The 20,805-nt window shown below is 45.7% G+C and overlaps 1 protein-coding gene across 1 annotated transcript in view; it reads left to right on the forward strand.

Annotated features, from left to right (window-relative positions):
- The window catches only part of LOC104398117 (unconventional myosin-Vb-like), a gene marked incomplete at its 5' end in the record, with an annotated part of 40,730 nt that overhangs the window by 3,332 nt on the left and 16,593 nt on the right, over positions 1 to 20,805 (forward strand). Inside the window, 5 exon segments of the mRNA XM_010008167.1 lie at positions 1,493 to 1,633; positions 10,356 to 10,478; positions 11,990 to 12,118; positions 12,857 to 12,879; positions 14,523 to 14,609. Coding sequence (XP_010006469.1) covers positions 1,493 to 1,633; positions 10,356 to 10,478; positions 11,990 to 12,118; positions 12,857 to 12,879; positions 14,523 to 14,609 — 503 coding nt within the window.

The following is a 20,805-nucleotide window of genomic DNA, read 5'->3' on the forward strand; positions in this document are numbered from 1 at the left end:
GAAGGGCAGGGTCACCTCCCTGGTCCTGCTGGTCACACTGTTCCTGATACAGGCCAGGATGGTGCTTGCCTTCTTGGCCACCTGGGCACATGTTGGCTCATGTTCAGCCACTGTCAATCAATACCCCCAAGTCCCTCTCTGCTGGGCAGCTCTCCAGCCACTCTTCCTCAAGCCTGTAGTACTGCTGGGGTTGTTGTGACCCAAGTGCAGCACCCAACATTTGTCCTTGTTGAACCTCACACAACTGGCCTTGGCCCATGGATCCAGCCTATCCTTCTGCAGAGCTTCTCTACCCTCAGGTAGATCAACACTCTCCCACCCAACTTAGTGTCATCTACAAACTGACTGAGGGTGCACTCTATCTTCTCATCCAGATCATCAATAAAGATGTTGAACAGGAGCAGCCCCAGCACTGAGCCCTGGGGACACCTGCTGTGACTGGCCCCAAACTGGACTGAACTCCATGAACACAACTCTTTGGGCCCAGCCACCCAACGAATTTTTGTATCCATCAAAGTCTGCACTGGAAATGCAACCAGTAAGGGGGTTGCCTTCTGCTTTTGTTGTAAGCAAGGAAAAGATTACTGTTATTTTCAGGGAAACTTGTTAAATTGGAGCATCTAAGGACTGCAGAGTCATCTGGCACTTTGAAACTGTATCAGATGCATGGGCATGAAGATTTGCAGCAAATCTCCTGCATCAGATCAGTGCTGCTGAAAATGAAAAGTAAATTATGGATTGTATTTGCAGTATTCATATCTTACATCCTTAGTCCAACTAGCACTTCTGAAGCTTATAAATTCAAACTCTGAGAGGACACATTGGAAGAGATTTTAAAAATATTTTTAAAAAGTCATATTTGCAGGAAAAAGTACATTTGAAAAATCATTTTTTAATATACTTAGTGTCTTCGAGCCAGAGACAATTTATCTGCTTGGGCAGAGGTCTGAGATATATAAGCTGTGCAAAGATTATGTTCTTTTTTTAAATAAAACTCTGAAGTAGAAATGTTTCTGGGTCAGTTAGATGCTGTTGTTGATATCCCTTCTAGGATGATAGGTGCTTTTTGTGAAGTGCTGCTCACAGATGGGGGCTCCCAGCTTGGGAACCTGCTGCAGGTCACTACTTGAACCAGCAGAGCACTGAAGGAGAGAGGGATTTTTCTCAACCCAAGAGCTCTACATGTCACTGCCATTTCAATTTATGGCTCCCACCTAGATGGTGTGACAGCTTCAGTTGTTTCCTGGTGAAAATCATGTAAAGCCTTTGTTTTATTTCCCCCTGTCCTGTGGCTTCCTAGTGTAAGGCTTTGATTTTCCTTGCCAGAAGCTGCATTGTGTGAATGGCAGAGCCTGTAGAAAGCTCTTTGTGGGGGTACCTAAAGCTTCTACAGCTTCTGGGTGTGCTCAGGGGCTACTCCACTCCAGTAGGGAAAAGTGGGTGAAGGGGGCTGGGGTCACAGGCAGTAACTCTGCTGCTTTTCCCTTCTCAGCATGTTTTCAAGCTGGAGCAAGAAGAGTACATGAAGGAGGGAATCCCTTGGACTCTCATTGACTTCTACAATAACCAGCCCTGCATAGACCTTATAGAGGCAAAACTTGGTGTCTTGGACCTTCTGGATGAAGAGTGTAAGGTAAAGAGGACCACTCATGTTTTTGCTGGCATTTTTTTTATTTTTAGAAAAGGTTAAAGAATGGACTTTAACTTGTGGTAGCTTGCAAGAGGGTCAACATCTCCTTCCACATGCATTGCCCTGATGCTTATGGCTTGGGGAGGCTGTTGGCATCTGCTTCACTTTAGGAGCATTTGGAGCCTCCTTGGCAGATGTTTGCTACCAACTTGGGTACCTGCTCTCACCATGTATTGCCAGAGCTCATGTTTCTGGCCTGGCTGAACTCAGGGTTAGTCATTCCTTGAGAATTTGGATTCCTTCAGTGTCATCTGGGAGCTGGAGTTTCTCCCTGCCTCAAGCCTTATTTTGTCCCAAGGGAATCCTGAGTCCTCTTGGGTCAGCTTTTTGGGGTAAAGTCAATTGAATTTAGTGTACAGTCTTTAGGTGCTGGAATCTGTACCTCAGTGGCCCATGAATAGGGGATAAAAAACATGTTTGGGAGGATCTCCTGTTTGGTTAACCTTGCAGTGTCAAGGGCTGAAGTTGATACCAAACTGCCTGACTTCAGGCAGGCCTGGATTTCACTCAGAGTTTGCAGAAGACCAAAATTGCATGTCCCTTCTGCTCCTTTGAGATAGAGAAGTAGGAGCCACCTGTAGAAGTGTCTTCAGTTGTGTAGGCTTCTTGTTTAGCCATTCCTTCAGCATTCCTCTGTTGGGGTTGGGAATTGGGTCTTCCTTCAACTTTTCTGAGTGTTGGGTTTGTGGTTGGTGGGTTTGGTGTTCTCCAAACCAAGCTTGTAATGTTGGGAGAGTAGTTTTCTATCTTTTGTCACCTGTCTCTCATAAAGGCTCAAATGAAATCTTGCTTACAAGTTGAGTAGAAATGCCAGAAAGGCAGCACTTGGTGAGAATCCTTCAGGAGAAGAAAGGTTGAACTCCTCCTTCACTCCTTGTTCAGTTCTGAGTTATCAAATAGATCTAGGAACAAGAAATGTAAGATGGGAGATTTTTTTGGATGTTGTGATGCTTATGTTGAAAGTCTTTGGCGTGAAGAGTAGGGTGGAAAGTCCAAAGGTCATCTCAGCAGGAGAGCTTGGTGTGAAGTGATGAAAAGGATTTCTACACTGGGTAGGGCAGCTCCTATCTCTTCCAGTCCTGGTGTCTGCATGGCAACACTGATGAGGAAATACTGGAGAGAACATGATCAGATCAGGCCTGTAAAACATCCTGGTGCTGAGGATAAAGAAACTTGAGCCCTGCACATGAGTGGTTGGAAGTGATAGTCAGGAGAGTTTTCAGACCCTTGGACACAAAAAAAAGCCCTAACATATGAAGTTGGAGAAGATTCAACCATGAAAAAAGCCCTTTTAATCTGAGAACAGCCTGGTGGAAGGGGATGGAGACTGCCTTCCTGCTGGACGTGGCTGCCTTGAGGAGCCTCGGACTGGTTTAATCAACATCTTTGGGAAGAGGTTTCCATCAAGACCTGGATATTGTCAGTGTCAGGAAATGCTTGTGCAAGGGCTTTGAGGGTTTTTGGGTGAGGACAGGGAAAGGTGAAGCAAGGGATGGTAGGAGAGCTGAAGCAGGGAAGGGGCCTCACCCCAGCTGATGAGAAGGACACAACCAGTTCTTGTTGGCTCTGTGGGATCCATGGGTATGGGACAGATCCAGCGGCCCAAGGGCAGGAGAGTCACTTTTAGGCACTGGCCCCGGTTGCTCAGGGAAGCTGTGGCTGCCCCATCCCTGGTAGTGTTGAAGGGCAGGTTGGATGGGGCTTGGAGCAGCCTGGGCTGGTGGGAGGTGTCCCTGCCCATGCAGGGGGGTTGGAACTAGGTGGTCTTTAAGTCCCTTCCAACATTCAGCATTCTGTGATTCTCTGATTCTTTGCATCTAGAGGAAAAGGTTTGGGATCCATTATTTAGACTCACATTCCTGTTGGGATTTAAGGAGATGTGTGACTTGTCTTGAAGCAAGGTGACCTGTCAAGCTCTCCTCCACGTGACAGGGCTGCTTCCCCAGGCATGATGATGGGGCTGTCCCAACCTGCATGTCCCACATCCTCTCCTGGGCTTCAGCCACTCCCTCTGTCTTTGTGAGCTGGAAATTTGGCATTGGGACTTTGTCCTTTTTGAGTCCAGTCTTGGGAATCCTCCTTAAAAATGAGAACAAGTGAAAGTTCATGTGATGCCCTTAAAATAGAATCTTAGCCAGGGTTGGCTCAGGAGGAGCTCAGATGATTTGCTTGGTATTCAGCACCATTTCATTTGGTCTCTGAACTCTTCAACTCTTCCATCTTGAGCCAACTCCTGGCTGTTGTGAGGACCACCAGGACAGTTTCCCTCCTGGTGTATTGGCTGAGAAGGCCCTTTTGCTCCTCTCTGAAGCACCTGGTGACCTGGAATTGGATTGAATCCCCCAGAGGAATATGGGCAACTTTGCTGTTGATCTGCCTAGTTCTACCTTTTTCATCTGTGATTTTTTTTTGACCCCAAAAAAATGAAACACAAGATCTTTCCCCCCCACACACACATCAAATGCCAGTTTTTTTGATATTTACCTGCCAGTGGGGAATGCTCTCATGAGTCACAGGCCCTTATTAATGGCCCTGTAATTGGCTTTTTTCTAATAAACCTTCAAGCTTTTTCCAGCTTGAGGAAAATTTCCAGCAAAACCTGTCAACTGAAAGCAGCAGCAGTCTCTGGATGAAAAACTCATCCCCACATCACCAGCGTTTCGCTTCTTGTGGGTGGGGGACCTGGGGTGTGGGACCACACCAGGGTAATTACAAGTCATCTCGTTAGCATGTCCAAGGATGGATAAATATACTCTGGGACTTGAAATGGCATCGAGGGGGAGCTGGGAACATAATGAAATCTCAGCACAAGTGCAGAGGGTTTGTCACTAACGTTCTCACTTCACAGTATGGTTTTATTTGATGTTTTTAATCTTTAATGTGAGAATGGAAGGGGGTGGTTGGGTATGTGCTGGAACAGTTCAGTTAGTGAAGGTCATATGAGAGTCTTGTCACTATTTAGAGAAGAAGAGGAGCCAGACAGGGTTGAAACAGGAATGGAAGAGCAACTCTGGAATTGAGATTGGGGTTTTAAGGACTCAACCTGTCTCATGATAGCAAACAGTAAACCCCTTATCTCTAAAAAGAGAGGGCTTTAGGTTACGTCTGGGTTTGGTGGGTTTATAAACAACTTTGAGGTCTTAGGAGTTGGAAACTGTTGTAGAATGACTAAGGTTGGAGCTGGCTTCTGGAGGTCGTTTGGTCCAAACTCCAGTTATCTCCCTGGTCTGCCCAGGATTCCTACAGTGGGAAATAATCTGAGATAAGAGCAGAGCACCTGAGGAGACCAAAGAGGCCAATGTAGAGCCTAGCAGAAGAGACAGGCTTAAAGGTCTGCCTTATAATTTCCATAGGACTGTGAGCTTATGTCCTCTGCTATGCGACCTTGGAGTCCTCAGAGAGCCTCTTACCCATTTCCTGCACTGAAGGGTCACCTGCATGGACATGTGAAGTTTTAGGACCTCTTGCTTTTGCTTTGACACAAACAGATGCTGGAGGAACAACAGCAAGTGTTCATGTCCCATTCACAGAAATATCATTGGCCAGAAACCAAGGCCACCACAGCAGGCACAATGTAGAAGTTCTCTAGCACAAACTGTTGAGCCTGAAGAAGAAAGGAGAGAAGTATCCAGGAGAACCTCCCTAATGGTGAGCTGTGAAATGCAGAGGGAGTCATCACGGCCAACGCTGATGGTGGCCAATAATCTGGGCTGTAGAGCTTGTCAGAAGAGATAGGCATTAAGGAAGGAGGCTGTCTTCTGAAAATCCAGTCGTGGGAAGTTGGGAGAGCAAGTGGAAGACTTCCTTGGATGTTGGGGATGGCTTTAGGGTGTGGTTGGCCTTGTTGTAGAGGGAATGACTTTGGCAGAGGGGACAGCAAACTTCCTAGGAAGACTTTGAAGCCTTTGTGGTTGGAGGCAACACATGAATAGCAACTTCAATGCTCTGGAGACTGAAATTACCCTCAGAGGAAGTGGGAAATTCTCTAAGAAATACAGCCAGGTCTCTGTGCCAAAGCTGGATGAGGTGTCCGGCTTTTCCATCTAGAACTGCTTGCTCCATGGGAGTGTTGCATGTCTTCCATAGACTTCCCAAGTGTCATGTGGGAGTACAGGCAGAAGTTGCTGTGGATGTCCAGGTGCCTTCAGAAGCTGTCCTGCTGCCTTGGGTGTGGGAATAGAAAAATTAATGAGTTTCCTTTAACATGAAGTGCACCTAAAAGGGTTTGATCAAATATGGAAGCGTTGGAAGGGTTAATGTGTCAATCCCAGCATTGTTGTCCAAGATTTATTGTAGATCTTCAAGAAATCCTTTCTACTGAGGAGCAACGTGACCCTGAGTCTGCTTAGGGGGGGATGTGTCTAACCAGCCCCTCAGGCTTCCTCATGTTCTCAGACTCCTTGGTGGTTCTGGTTTGTGTTTCATGGCACGTTGCCATCCTGCAATGCTGTTCAGGTGCCAAATGCATTTTCTAACACTGTTCAAAAGCTGCTCTTTAACCTTTCCATGTCCTTCTGGCAAGTGCCAGAAACACTGAAGTCAACTTCTAGCAAAGCAGTTCTCAAGCCCACTTGTCTCTCTGCATCGCTGTGAACTTGGGTCTCTGAGCAAATGTGTTTTCCTTGTCTGGATTTGTTAGGTTTTTTGAACATCAGAAACCAGCATGTCACCTTCCTGTGCTGCCTAGCACTGTCTGGGGGGATTTCTTCTCCGTGAGTAGATATGTGGAGGTTGGATCCTTGGGCTCTCCTTTCAGATGAACAATCTGATGTGATGGCAAAATAACCTCACCTACATCATGCTGTCAGGTTTTGTGACTTGCAAGTCAGGCATATTGCTTGCAGTGGAATGTGTCCATGGAGTATAGGAGGCCCAGGCTCCTCTTTCCAGGTTTTAGCATATTTGGGGTCATAAGAAAAAAGGTGTCAGTTGAAAATCATAGAATCACAGGCTGGTTTGGGTTGGAAGGGACCTTAAAGATCATTTAGTTCCAACCCCTCCCACTAGACCAGGTTGCTCAGAGCCCTGACCAACCTGAGCTGGAATGTTTCCAGGGATGAGGCATCTTCCACTTCTCTGGGAAGCCTGGACCAGGGTCTCACCACCCTCATAGCAAAGAATTTCTTCCTGATGTCTCACCTAAATCTCCTCTCTTCCAGTTTTAATCCATTCCCCCTCATCCCATCCCTCCCTGCCCTTGTCCCAAGTCCCTCCCCAGCTTTCCTGGAGCCCCTTCAGGCACTGGAAGGTGCTCTAAGGTCTCCCTGGAGCCTTCTCTTCTCCAGGCTGAACACCCCAACTCTCCCAGCTTGTCTCCAGAGCAGAGCTGCTCCAGCCCTCTCAGCATCTCTGTGGCCTCCTCTGGACTTTCTCTCCAACAAACTTTCCTGTAGCTCCTACTGTGTTTTCAGAGGGTTGAGTTTTAGATCCATGAGGTTTGAACGGAACTTTGTTGCTTTTATCCAGTTAATTGTCCTTCTGTTGGAGGTGATTGTGGAGGGCATCTCACCCTTCAGTCCAAGCAGCTCCAGACATCTCTCTGTCTGGTGTTCGTGGTGGGTTCTTGATCTTGGGATGCTTCTGATCCCAAAGTTAGTGGACTCAAGCCTGGGGGCTGACCCTGGGTCGGTTTGATTTTGGTTGCAGTAGCTCCTGGCAGCTCAGAGGACAGTGTATGGAGGTGGGAGGTGACACTGACCAGGATTACGCTGCCCGACCAACTTTCTGCAGAGTTCTGGGGGGAGGGATGGTGAGGACAGAGGAGCCTGGTGAAATTACTGGTCTCGGGTTTTGCCTGTTCAGAGATTTCTGTGCAATTCCTGTGAGACAGTTGGTTTTCCTCTTTCCCCACCCCCTAAAAAACTCTGGCTCTGCTGTGATAGTCACTCAATAATTTTCTCAGTGGGTTTAGGGGCTTGAAACAGCCAGTGCCAAAAAGCTGTTAGAACAGTCCAGATCATGGTCCTGTGAGCATTTTTTATCTCCAGAACTTGGTCCCTATCAGGTGCTTCTTGGGCAGGTAAAAATACTCAGGCTGAACAACCAGAGAGCAGTGTGGGGATGGTGGGATCCCCTTCCTGGGAGGCAGGAGCTGTTCCTTTGAACTTCAGCCCTGGGATAAGCAGGTTTTTGAGCCAAGTGGGTGGCCTGGGAGAGAGCTGGTGCAGGAGAAACTTGCTCCCTGTGGCTCAGGTGGCTGTCCTGCACCCACGGCTCCATCCTGAACAGGAGAGACCTCATCATTGCTCCAGATAATGGTTTTAATACACATAAATCTAAAATGTAATTGGTGAAAAGAAACCATTTGCATTTATATAACTCCAGAGCTTAAATACACTTCTCTACCTTGCATAAATATATCTATAATTGCATGAAATAAATGCCTTTTAATATTTATATACAACCTGCTATTATTTCTGTGTGTATCCATAACTGTCTATGCTTCAAACTGGAAAATATCAACTACTTCTGGGATAACAGGGTTTGCATGAGCAGCTGCTGCATTTAATTCAGCCACTTCTTCCAGGAGCTGCTTGTCCCCATGTCCTGAATCCTTCTGGCATCTGTTGATTTGTTGCCAGGAATTCCAAGGCTGTTTCAGAGCAGCATAAATAAATATTCCTCCTCTTTCTCAAATTTTCCTTCTGGCTAAAAACTGCCCCTCTTTCCTACTCCTCATGTAAAGGTCTATGAAAAGTCCTGATGGATCATCCAGGACTTTCCCAGACAACTGCACAATTGTTCTCTGGTTTCTAGGCTTTGTCCCATGTAATTTGAAATATTGCCTGATGTTTTTCTTCTGACTCCTTTTCTAACATAAATAATCCAGTCATTTTTTTGTTTACAAAGTGTCACCTTTGTTGTCCTGTCATGAGAAGCAGTGTTGGAGGATCCACCAGCCCATCTCCATCCCATCCCTGCTGGGTGGGACAGGAGGGATGGGGATGAACCCCATCAGTGTGACAACTTCACTCCTTGGTTCCTTTGGGTTTTCAAGAATTTTGCATGGTGGCCAAATTGTTGTGCTGGTCGAGTACAAAATATGGGGCTTAACTTACCTCTTCTGGAAAGTTTTGGGAGTTTTGGCCAGTGAGCAGAGAAGGACCTAAACATCTGTCCTGGTTTGAGCCAGGATAAAGCAAATTTTTCTTTTTTCTGATTTTTTTTTTTTCCTTCAGTGAGCTTTCTTGTAACTAGCAACAGTGTGTTCTGCTAGGCTGATAAGACACTGGAATGTTTTTCTAACTACTGAGGCTTCAAGGCTGCACCTGCACTCTAAGGTCAGAGATCACAGGAGACAACTTCCTTCCTTCTTCTTCTCCCTTCTCTTCCGTCCATGGCCAGCGTCTGGGGAGGACTCTGTTCATCCATCACCGTTGACCCTTAGGCTCGTGATCTCCTGACCCCCATAACTCTCTGCTTTCTCCAGCAGCAGCTCCGGGATTCCTCGGGACTCTTCCCAGTTCAGGGAAGTGCTGTGGGAGTTGCTGGGGTGGGGGGAGGCGAGAGGCTTTTGCCCACACCTGAATATATCTGTATATAATTGTATATATTTGCTTGTATGATTCATTAGTGTTTTAATTAAAGCTGTGTAGTTGAGTTTTCAATCCAGCCAAGTCTCTCTCTTTTTCTCTCTCTCCTTCCCTACCTGGGTGGGAGGGGGAGGGGATCGAGAGCGTTGTTGTCGGACCTGAGTCAAACGGTGACAACATCCTTTAAAAAAATGAGTCTTGATGGGAATTGTCATCATTAGAGTATCAGAAGTTACAGTATATTTTTACATGGTGCTTTACAGATATGTAGAGATACTAAAATAATACATATGGACTAAAAAATAATAAAACTGAATTATTTTAATATTTTTTCCCCCAAATTTTTGGAAATGTATCAGGAAAAGCTGTAAATGCTGGGTAGGAAGTTAAGTTCAAACTCTCCTTGAAACTGCAGAGTTGTGGAAAGTGGCCCCTTCCCTTGCTGCACAGGTAGTTTATGATAGAATCGTGGAATGGTTTGGGTTGGGAGGGACCTTAAAGATCATCCAGTTCCAACCCCCTGCATGGGCAGGGACACCTCCCACCAGCTCAGGTTGCTCCAAGCCCCATCCAACCTGCCCTTCAACACTGCCAGGGATGGGGCAGCCACAGTTTCTCTGGGCAACCTGTTTCAAGTGACCTTACCCCAAGCCTGCTGAAATTATTCTTAACAATATTAATATTATTTTAATAGTTTGAAATTATTTTGTTATCATTATTATTTAAATGAAATGGAATTTCTTGATTGTTGTCTCAGGTGGCAGTTTGTGAAACTCCTCAAAAATCACATTAAAAAAGTAACATTGGTGCCTGAACAATTAATGTAGTTGAAGTGCAGTGCAAAATTACTTATTGAATTATTTTTTTCCTGCAAGAGCTGTTCTGGCTGTTGGAGTAGAACCAGGATTTGGGTGTTTTTCACTGGAAATGAAATTTTAGTGTGTTGGTCAAGAATGTACATGAAAATAAGACAGCATATGCTTCTAGAACTGGAGGGTGGACTTGGTTTCTGAGGTGTTCCTGTAGCCCAAGTGGACTACAAGAAGGGTGGAGGCTTGGAGGGTTCCTCCAGAATGTCTCTCTGTCTCTTTATATGCCTGACCATGATTTTTTGGTCCATTTTTTTGGTCCAGGTTCCCAAAGGCACTGACCAGAACTGGGCTCAGAAGCTGTACGACCGGCACGGCAGCAGCCAGCACTTCCAGAAGCCTCGCATGTCCAACACCTCCTTCATCATCCTGCACTTTGCTGACAAGGTAACCATGTGCCTGCTGCATCTGCTGGGAACTGAATACAGAAATGGGAAGTGTGTGGAGGCAGAAAGAAGAGCCATGTGAAGGAAAAATTAGTTTATAGCCCTGATAAGCTGTTTTTTTGGTGATGCCTGGTTGGCAGTTATCTTGGTTGTGTGCTCAGATAGAGATCAGCTTTGATCACAGGATGTTAGGGATTTGGAAGAGATCTCTGGAGATCATGGAGTCCAAGCCCTCTGCCAGAGCAGGACCATAGCAGGACGGATGGTCCATCCCTGGAAGTGTTGAAGGCTACTTTGGAAGGGGCTTGGAGCAACCTGGTCTGGTGGGAGGTGTCCTTGTCAATGCAGGGGAGTTGGAATTAGATGATCTTTAAGGTCCCTTCCAACCCAAATCATTTTATGATGACTTCAGCCTCCAAACTATTGCACTGAGCTTCAAAGAGCTGTGCTTTCTAGAGGAGAGAGAAATCCTCTTTATCAAAGCTGCAGCAAAATCAATTTCTGAAAATATATTAGAAAAGGGAATTATTTTTGAAGAGCAGGAGCTACAAGTCTCAGCAAGGCACAGTGGGGAGGAGCATGTGAGAGGTGACCCTGGGCTGATCCCACCTTTCTGAGGGAGAAAAATCCAACTGCAGGACTGTAAATCCCAGTGGCTGGTGCTGTAGGATCTCATCCATTGTCTACAGCTTTGTTGAAACCCTGGTGTAACAGGCATCACAGCAGCAAATAAGACTCATACACACAGAATTGTTCTGGTTGGAGGAGACCTTGAAAATCAGTTTGCAGTTATCCGAAGCACAGATTTGTTAAAAAGGAAAATGTGAAACCAACCTGGATACATGGCCAAGGAGCCAGTCAACACGTAGAAGCTGTGATCCCTTACAGGTGTTTCACCTCACCAGGGTTTCCCTGGATCTCAGCAGCACTGTTTATGGCCAAGGTGCATACTCACCTTTCCTTAGGCATGTGTTTTGCACATGGATCTTTCAGAAACAATGGATTTTTGCAAGTTTTCCCCCTTTTTTATTTTTATTTTTGTGGTGAGTTATTTCAGCCAACTTCAAATGTACAAAATAAAATGTTCTTATGTCCTTTCTAAATCCTCCCTTTGCATCCCAACCCTCTGCAATTTCAAAACCAAGAAGTGAAACCAGGTCATCTTTGGAGGTTTATTGATCAGCTTGCAAGGAGTTGAGGAGAGAACAAAAGAGCACATACAGGGAGTGATGATCTTTGCATTTTTAGCCCTGGTTTCCAAGTGCTGTTGGGTCCTCCACAGAGCACTTTAATGACCAAGCAACAAACTGGTTTTGCAGCAAGGATTTTGCTCTTATTCAGATTTCACTTCCTTTGATACAAAGTGACCTTTAAATTCCAGTTCTTCCCCCGCTCCCAGCGTCTCCCTCTCAAGTTTTTCAGGTGAGCTCCAAAAGTTGGGTTCAGGTGGGATGAAGCATGTTGTCCCCGTGCAGCTGGACTCTCTAAGTTTCTTCCTTTGTTTCCTGCTAGGTGGAATATCAGAGTGAGTGATTTCTGGAGAAGAACAGGGACACTGTATACGAGGAGCAGATCAACATCCTGAAGGCCAGCAAGGTAAAAGCTGCGAGTCGGGAGTTCCTTGGCACCAAAACCACAAGTGTGAGCTTTCATAGTGAAGAAGAAATTCTTTGCTTTGAGGGTGGTGAGACCCTGGCCCAGGTTGCCCAGGGAAGCTGTGGCTGCCCCATCCCTGGCAGTGTTGAAGGGCAGGTTGGATGGGGCTTGGAGCAACCTGGGCTGGTGGGAGGTGTCTCTGCCTATGCAGGGGGGTTGGAACTAGATGATCTGCAAGGTCCAATCCCACCCAAAGCACTCTCTGAGCTGCCAGCTCACTTACTTGAAGGGCAGCTTCTCGTCACCCTCACAGCAAAGAATTTCCTCCTCATGTCTCACCTCAGTCTCCCCTCTGCCAGTTTTAATGCATTCCCCCTCATCCCATCCCTCCCTGCCCTTGTCCCAAGCCCCTCCCCAGCTTTCCTGGAGCCCCTTCAGGCACTGGAAGGTGCTCTAAGATCTCCCTGGAGCCTTCTCTTCTCCAGGCTGAACACCCCAACTCTCCCAGCCTGTCTCCAGAGCAGAGCTGCTCCAGCAATCCCCTCCCTGGCCCTGCTGGCCACACTGCTGGGGATGCAGCCCAGGACACGGGTGGGTTCTGGGCTCCAGCGCACGGTGCCGGCTCATGGGGAGCTTCTCAGCACCCAACACCCCCGAGGCCTTCCCCTCTGGACTTTTTTCAATCCATTCTCCACTCAGCCTGGATTTGTGCTGTATATATTGTCCTGACTCAGGTGCACGACCTTGCACCTGACCTTGTTGAACTTCATGAGGTTTTCACAGGCCCAGTTCTCCAGGCTGTCAAGGTGTCCCTCTGGATGGTCTCCCTTCCCTGCAGCATGTTGAGCACACCACACAGTTGGGTGTCGTTGGTAAACTATGATGAGCAAATGTCTTCAACATGATGACTTTTCCTCTTGCTAAAGAAATTGTCCTCTTTGAATTGTTGCTACTATAACTGGAAGGACCTCATGGTTTTCTGGAATCAATTCTTTTGGGTTTCATTTTATGTTTTTTGGGCCCATGGAATGAAGACTAATGCAGGTCCTAATGATTCATAGATCTCTGCTAACACTGAGCAGCCTGGCTGTGCAGTGGCAGGGTCTTTGTACAGTTTCAGCCTTGAATCACTTTGATTTAAGCATTTACAATGAAAAGTAGCAGAGAAAGAAATGAAAAAATGGAGATGAGACACATGGTTGCAATGGGTTAATGGAGACTTGCACCATGGGAGGTTGAGATTGGATTTGAGGATAAATGTCTTCACTGAAAAGTTTATCAAACACTGGTCCAGGCTGTCTGTGGTGGTGGTTGAATCACCATCCCTGGAGGGATATCAAAGCCATGTAGATGTGATGCTGAGGTCCATGGGTTAGTGGTGGCCTTGACTGTGCTGGGTTAGTGGTTGGACTGGATGATCTTAAAGGTCTTTTCCAACCCAAACAATTGTATGATTCTAAAGAGGAGGGCTGAGAGCAGAAATACCTTGAATTTCCACATGACACCTACCAAAGCCCTCAGCCTGGGACATGAGCACCACTGTTCTTGCTAAACTGAATTGTGTGCAAACCTGTGGGACCTGCTGATTCCTGGTATGGAATTGAATCCATCAGCTTTATTTTGCTGTTGAATTGGATTTCTTTCTGGTAATAGAATTGCCCTTATAGCTTCAGAAATACTAAGGTCTGGTTCATTGCCCTTCTTGGTCCTAGTTACATAGCTGGAAAGATCATGGCTACGGAGACTAATTGCAGCAGCTTGTCACCTTGTCCCTGGAATAGAATCACAGACTGGTTTGGGTGGGAAGTGACCTTTCAAGGCCTTCCAGTCCAACCCCCTGCAATTAGCAGGGACATCTGCACCTAGATCTGGTTGCTCAGAGCCCCATGAAGCCTGACCTTGATTGTCTCCAAGGATGGGGCAGCCACAGCTTCCCTGGGCAACCTGTTCCAGTGTCTCACCAGTCTCATAGTAAAGAACTTCTTCCTAATCATGGAATGGTTTGGATTGGAAGGGACCTAGAAGATCATCTAGTTCCAACCCTCCTGCAAGGGCAGGGACACCTCCCACTAGGCCATGTTGTACAAAGCCCTGTCCAGCCTGGCCTTGGACACCTTCAGGGAGGGGGCAATGTCTCAGTACCTCTTGGCATCGTTAATAGGGGAGTAGTGAGGTCCCTTCCACTTGAAGAACACACTGTCTTGTGGCATAGAGAGGCAACATGGGACATCTGTGCAGGCTGTTCCCAAAGCAAGGCATGGGAATTGTGTATGGTCATCCTGAGGTTTGCTATGGTCAAAAATCCATCAAGCCATGGAAAACCCATGCACTGTGGTCCATATGAGATACATTGCCAAGGATCCCAACAGAAAACTTCTCGTGGATGATTTGGAGGGATGTTGTGGGTTCCTCCTCCCTCTGCTGATCTCTCTCCCCACTATCACTGCAGGTTTGATCCCAGGAGAGCAGTGCAGCAGCTGAGAGCTTGTGGAGTGTTGGAGACAATCCGCATCAGTGCTGCTGGCTTCCCTTCCAGGTACCTGCTGGGAATTGGCTGTGCCACCATGCTCAAAGTTCATTATCTGGGCTGAGGGAGGGAGAAGAAAACACCAACATTTTCAGAACAAACAGGTTTTAAATATATATATATTTTCCCTTTTTTATCCATTTATTTTCCAAGTGTTGCCCTAGAGGACATCTTCTCTGCTTGCCTGAAGCTCCCCATCCAAAAGCTCCTTGCACTGGAGAGTTTCTTTTGATTTTATTCTTTTTTTTTTTTTGCCAATAGGAATTTTAGCCCCCCTCCCAAATATGTTGATTCTACTTGCAGAGAAAGAAAAGAAGGGTTGTAAATTATTCTTGCAGGCTTTCCCCCCCACACATCCCAAGCACACTAACCTTCAGTCTTCCATCTTCCAAAAGGGAAGGTTATGGGTGGTGTGGCTTTTGCTGATGGTGATAGAATATTCCAAAGAGGTTTTTAGGGCCCAAATAAGTCAGAAAACATAAACTATAAATAAGTTCTGAAGACGACAAGGGCGAGTGATTCTAAAAATGCACCCGTTGCATTTCAGTGCCAAGCAGCTTTGTGTTCATGTCAGCAGAGCCATCAGGCTTTTTGTGGGGAACAAAGGAGTTCTAAATATCCTCAGCAAAGAGGCAGCTGAGCATGGTGCTGAACACCATGAGGAGTTCCTTGCCCAGGTTTTTGGGGAGGGAGGAGCTGCCTGTTGGTTCCCTTCATCTCCTGCAAAGCTGGAAGTCTCAGCTGCCTCTGACAGTTGGTGGCAGCTCCCATGTGTGGACAGGAATCATAGAATCACAGACTGGTTTGGGTGGGAAGGGACCTTTCAAGGCCATCCAGTCCAACCTGCAGTGAGCAGGGACATCTGCACCTAGATCAGGTTGCTCAGAGCCCTGTCCAACCTGAGCTGGAATGTTTCCAGGGATGGGGCATCTCCCACCTCTCTGAACAACCTCACACCACCCTCATCATAAAAAACATCTTCCTTCTCTCTAGTCTGTATCTCCCCTCTTTTATTTTAAAACCATCACCCCTTGTTCTACTGCAACAGCCCCTGCTAAAAAGTTTCACCCCATGAGATGGGGACCTATGGGAAACCTCTACCAGTCAGTGACCTCCATGGATAGGCAAAAACTGGTGCTGGAGATCTCCCTGACCAGCTGAACTCAGCTCCTGAAGGAGGAAAAAAGATAAAAAAGACAAAAAACTTAATAAAACCCACTTTGTTTCTTCTCCTCTGCCAGCGTGGGAAGGTGACAGAGGTGAATGGAGATTTAGGCCCTTCTGTTGGGGGCTGCTGGCCTTGTTAGAAGCCCCAGCCACACCTTTGGCTCCCATCTCTGAAGTCTTCAAGGCATTTGTAGAATTGACTCCACAAATAAAATAAAAAGAAAGAAAAAGTTTATCTTTAAATAAAAAGTTGCTCCTAAATGACATGATCTCAAAGACATGAGGGAAAATTAAAACCCATTCCACAAGTTGGGTCTTTTATAATTTTAATTAAAGTAGCTGCAGGTTCAAATCCACCTGTCTGTCCCCTTGCAGTGAAAGCCCTGGAGCAGTGGAGCTGCTGTGGTTATGTTCAGAAAAGCCGGATAAATGCAATTTTATGCTCCTTAAGCAAATGGTTTTGTTCTCCAGTGCAGTGGGTGCTCCTAGCTCTGCAGTTCTGGGTCTCAGGGAGGTTTGGGGAGCTCTGACTTGAAGGTTTTGCTACTGGTCTTAGCAGAGCTGGAGAGATACCATGTTCCTCTCCACTCATAATTATCCTAAAAACTTGAAGCATTTTTCCATGGTATAATTAGTAACTGGAGAGGTTGGGGACAGAGGGGAGAAACCACTACAGCACCTGGAGACCAGCCAAGATCTATTTCTGGTCAAACAGTTGACTGGTGTCAAGACTTCTCCACCCTGAAGACTCCAAAGGGAATGCCTTTGGCTCTGCTTATGTGCTTCTGGTGGTGAGATCCTTTCATTTTATTTTTTTTCCCCCAGGATGTTTAAGAACACAAAACTCTTCCATCACTGCAACTTGTCAGCTTTTTTTTTTTTCTTCCTCCAGGGGAAAAAAACCAACCAGACCCAACCAACAAGGGTGCAAACAGCTTTTTCAGCCTTTCAGAGTGACCTTCCCCAGTGTGTGGGGATGCTTCAAGGGCAGATTTATTGTCATGTTTCTAGAATATAATTGCATGTGACAACAGCTCTGCATGAAATAAGATACTCACTTTGGGTTTTGAGAGTATTTCACTTTTCCTTGGTCATAAAATAACCATCTTGAAAAGCCAGACCCAGGAACTGGGCAATTTCATTGAAGGATTGGGAATAAACTGTGTATTTGAATTGATTATTTTTTTTTAAGCCAGCTTGGCAAAAGCTGCTTCCACAGAATCTTATTCTGTGGGAAGTGTTATAGATGTTTTAATTCTTAGTTTTCCAGTGCATGAGATCAGTCTTAGTTGTCATCACAGCCAGTGTTGATTATTCCTCCATATTTCTGTTTATTTTCAGGCAAGTAAGGTTATAATGGTTGATTAACAGCAAGAAGGAGGGTCATTGCTTCAAATTTAAACCCTGTGTGAAGGCTAGAAATTGAAACCACTTAAAATAACAAAAGGAAACTTGATCTTTGTGCAATTTGCTTTGCTTGGGTGTAAACAATTTGCCTTGAGAGCAAGAGGGAATTCTCAACATGTTTTATCTTGGGAGAAGTATGATTATAGAAAGAGGAGAAAATGTTTCTTTTCATCCTATAATGTTTAGATCTGAATATTTTCTAGTGTAGTGTGACAAGAGTAACACTGGGTCAGAGATCTCTGGATAAAGCCACTTTCTGCCTTTATTTCATGCTTCTCCATCACTGTTACTTTATAAGTTGAAGAGTTGAGTGTTGGGCTGAGGAGCTGAGGATTGGTTAGGCTGAGGAGCTGAATGTCTTGATGCTTCAACAATTTTTACCTGCTTCCTTTGAGAAAAAGGACAAGTTTTAATAAGTTTTTAGTGTTCTTCATCCCCTGCAAGACATGATATGTTAAAAAATGAAAGATGAATCTTTGGGCATGCGTGGTTTTATTTTCTCATTTCCATGGCAGGCTGCACTCTGCTGCTGTCTCCAGTTAATTGAAAATGTATCATTTGGTTGGAAATGTTACACAGCAGTTAAGAAATGTATTTGTTACCCTGGACATAAGTGACTGTGATGAATGGACTGTCTGAAGTGTGTAGATAGTAAATCTGTCATCAGCTTCCATGGGTAAAGCATGGGAGAAGTCTTTGTGCTATAAAACCATTCATCTTTGTAGGAATTGGCCACATCAAGATGAGTCTGTAGAGAATTAATTGGTGCGGATCTCTATTAATAACAAAATACTCCTTAAAACAAGTTTTTAACATGCATTTTGTCAAAACTACATTTTTCTTGCTGCTTCTGGTGGTTTCTGGTGGCACAACAGCAGTGGTCACCCATTGTGGTGTCACTCCAGATAATGTTGTCACTGCAGGTTCCGTGAGATCTTTTTATGGTGGTTGTTATCTATGAAATAGCTTTTTTTATTATTATTATTATTATTGGCATTTGGTGGTTTCTTCCTCTGGTTGCTGGAGCTGCCAGGTGCAGCATTTTTGTGTCAGTTCAGTGTGAAATCACAGCTGTTGAACTCTAGACATGTGGCGTATTCATCTTTTATATGTATCATGGGCATCCTTGGATATCAAATAATTTTTAATCAAGTGCCTTTAGCTGTTTTGCAACCATCTCAGGGAAGCACAACCTAGAAGTGATTTTGGCCACCACCAGTTCAGTTTGTCCACTCCCAACAAAGATTATATGTAAACAGAGGGTTGTGATGTTTTTTTTTCCCCCCTCATTCTGCTTTTTGAATATATTCCAGATAATTTCAAGCCATGCCAACCTGCATGTTTTTGAGCTAATTGAAAGGCAAATTTGCTCTGCTGCAGCAAACAAAGGCAAGATGAATGTTCTTCCTGAGCTACACTTTCTAAAATAATTGGATGCCAAATCTTGGCTTGAATATTCAACCTGCATTCCCCCCCAAACAGGCTTCAGCTCCTCTAGAAAGATCAGTTTAGTCCAGCTCTTCATTCCTTAAAATATTGATCCCTTCAGGGGATTATACCACCTGGATTTCTTGAATGGAGCCAGGTTTGCTCAGTCCATGGTTACTAAGATGGTCTGGGGTGATGGGAGGTGATGAATTTATTTACCCTTAATGGAAGGATTTTGCTTCTGTTTCTTCTGGGCCACCAAAAGCAGCTATTATTATGGTTTAGTCATGAAAGCATCAAGCTCTTATGAAACTCCTTTCATGCATGGCTGTAATCACCCTTCGACAATAGGTTGGAGATACTCTGGGGAGTTGCTGCCTGCTTGGAGAGATACTTTTCAGAATTTCACCTCTGAGTTCTTAGCTGAGCCCTTCCTTTAATTACAAAGGTGTAATTAATCCAGCTGGCTCTGCAGCAAGAGGACAACTCTGGGGTTCATAGCCTCACCATTTAAAGTAGGAGCAGAACCTTTGTTTTGCACCCACTTGTAGCTTTGTGTAAAGCACCCAAATAAGGCCAAAGTCTGAGGAGGAGCAGCTGAGGGAGCTGGGGGTGTTCAACCTGGAGCAAAGGAGGCTGAGGGGAGACCTGCTGGCTCTGCAACTGCCTGAGAGGAGGTTGGAGGAGAGATCATGGGAAGGTCTCATTCAACTTGTTCACACGTATTAAATGAAATGGTTTTCAGGATGCTGCCACACAATGTGGACATGCCCATGGCTGGAAGCCCCTAGGGGCCACTCAATAAATACTATTTCTTATAATCATAGAATCCTTAAAGCTCGAAAAGGCCTTTCAGATCATCCAGTCCAACCATTCCCCCAGCCCTGCCAAGGCCACCACTGACCCATGGCCCTCAGCACCACATCTACACGGCTTGGAAACCCCTCCAGGGATGGGGGACTCCAGCCCTGCCCTGGGCAGCCTGGGCCAGGGCCTGACAACCCTGGCCAGCAAGAAATGCTGCCCAGGATCCAATCTCAACCTCCCCTGGCACCACTGGAGCCCATTTCCTCTTGTCCCATCCCTTGTTCCTGGGGAGCAGAGCCTGACCCCCACACATCTTACCTTTTTCTTCAGGAACAACATTAAGATCTTTTTCTAGATTTTGCCATTTTTATATTCTTTGGAAATGGTGTCTTGGGTGCAGAGTGTCCATACAGGAGTCATGTAACACTTCACAATCCTTAGCAGTCCATTTTTTGTTTTTATTTGCCTTCCTCTCATTTTAAACATTTTTTTTTCCCACTGTGTTCTTTTAATTAGAACATTGCTTTTAATCAACTGCCTTTCCTCCCCTGCTGCATTTTCTGATGTGATGTGAAGCTGTGTTTGTGATGTATTTGGATAGAAGTGTTATATTTCTGGCATGTCTATCTTGCCAAATATTCCAACTTCCAGCCTTCTGTAAGTTGCCTTATAGAATCATAGAATGGTGAAGGTTGGAAGGGACCTTAAAGATCATCAGGTGCCAACCTCCCTGCCATGAGCAGGGACATCTCCCACCACACCAGGCTGCACAAGCCTCATCCAACCTGGCCTTCAACACTTGCAGGGATGGGGCAGCCACAGCTTCTCTGGGCAACCTGGGCCAGGGTCTCCCCACCCTTGATGAAGTAGAGATGAAGTATTTTATAGAGATGGCAACCTTGAATGTGGCACCTCAGGTGGTGTGACTTCTCACCCAGCCCCACCACAGGAACTGGCAAGTGTAAGGACCTGTCACAAGCACCACTCTGCCCCTTTGCAATTTATTTTGCCTTTCTTTCCCCCTCTCTTAATGCCTGGAAGTGGAAAAATAGGAAGCATTTGATGTAATACCATGAAAATCAAGTCATGCACAGAGCAGCTGGGCAGAGATGTTTCTGTGCGGCTGCTCTTCATCCAGTGTATCCTCATCTTGGCTGCCAGAACATCCAGATGGGTGAGGATCAGGCTCACAGATGGTTTTGTTGAGTGAGGACAGGAAATAAAATCTGTTTAGTTCCTTCCCATCCTCCTTTGACCTTTGGTATGCATATTTTTCCAAGTAACATTAGCCCCACTTGGCAGTGCTGGAAAAATCTGGTGGTTTTAATTAAAAACTCAGGTTTTGAGGGGTCTGTAACTCACTGTGTTGATGTGGAGAAGACTGAAAATTGGCAGA

The sequence above is a fragment of the Chaetura pelagica genome, unplaced genomic scaffold (genome assembly GCF_000747805.2).
Source record: "Chaetura pelagica isolate M959 unplaced genomic scaffold, ChaPel_1.0 scaffold792, whole genome shotgun sequence".
NCBI lineage: Eukaryota > Metazoa > Chordata > Aves > Apodiformes > Apodidae > Chaetura > Chaetura pelagica.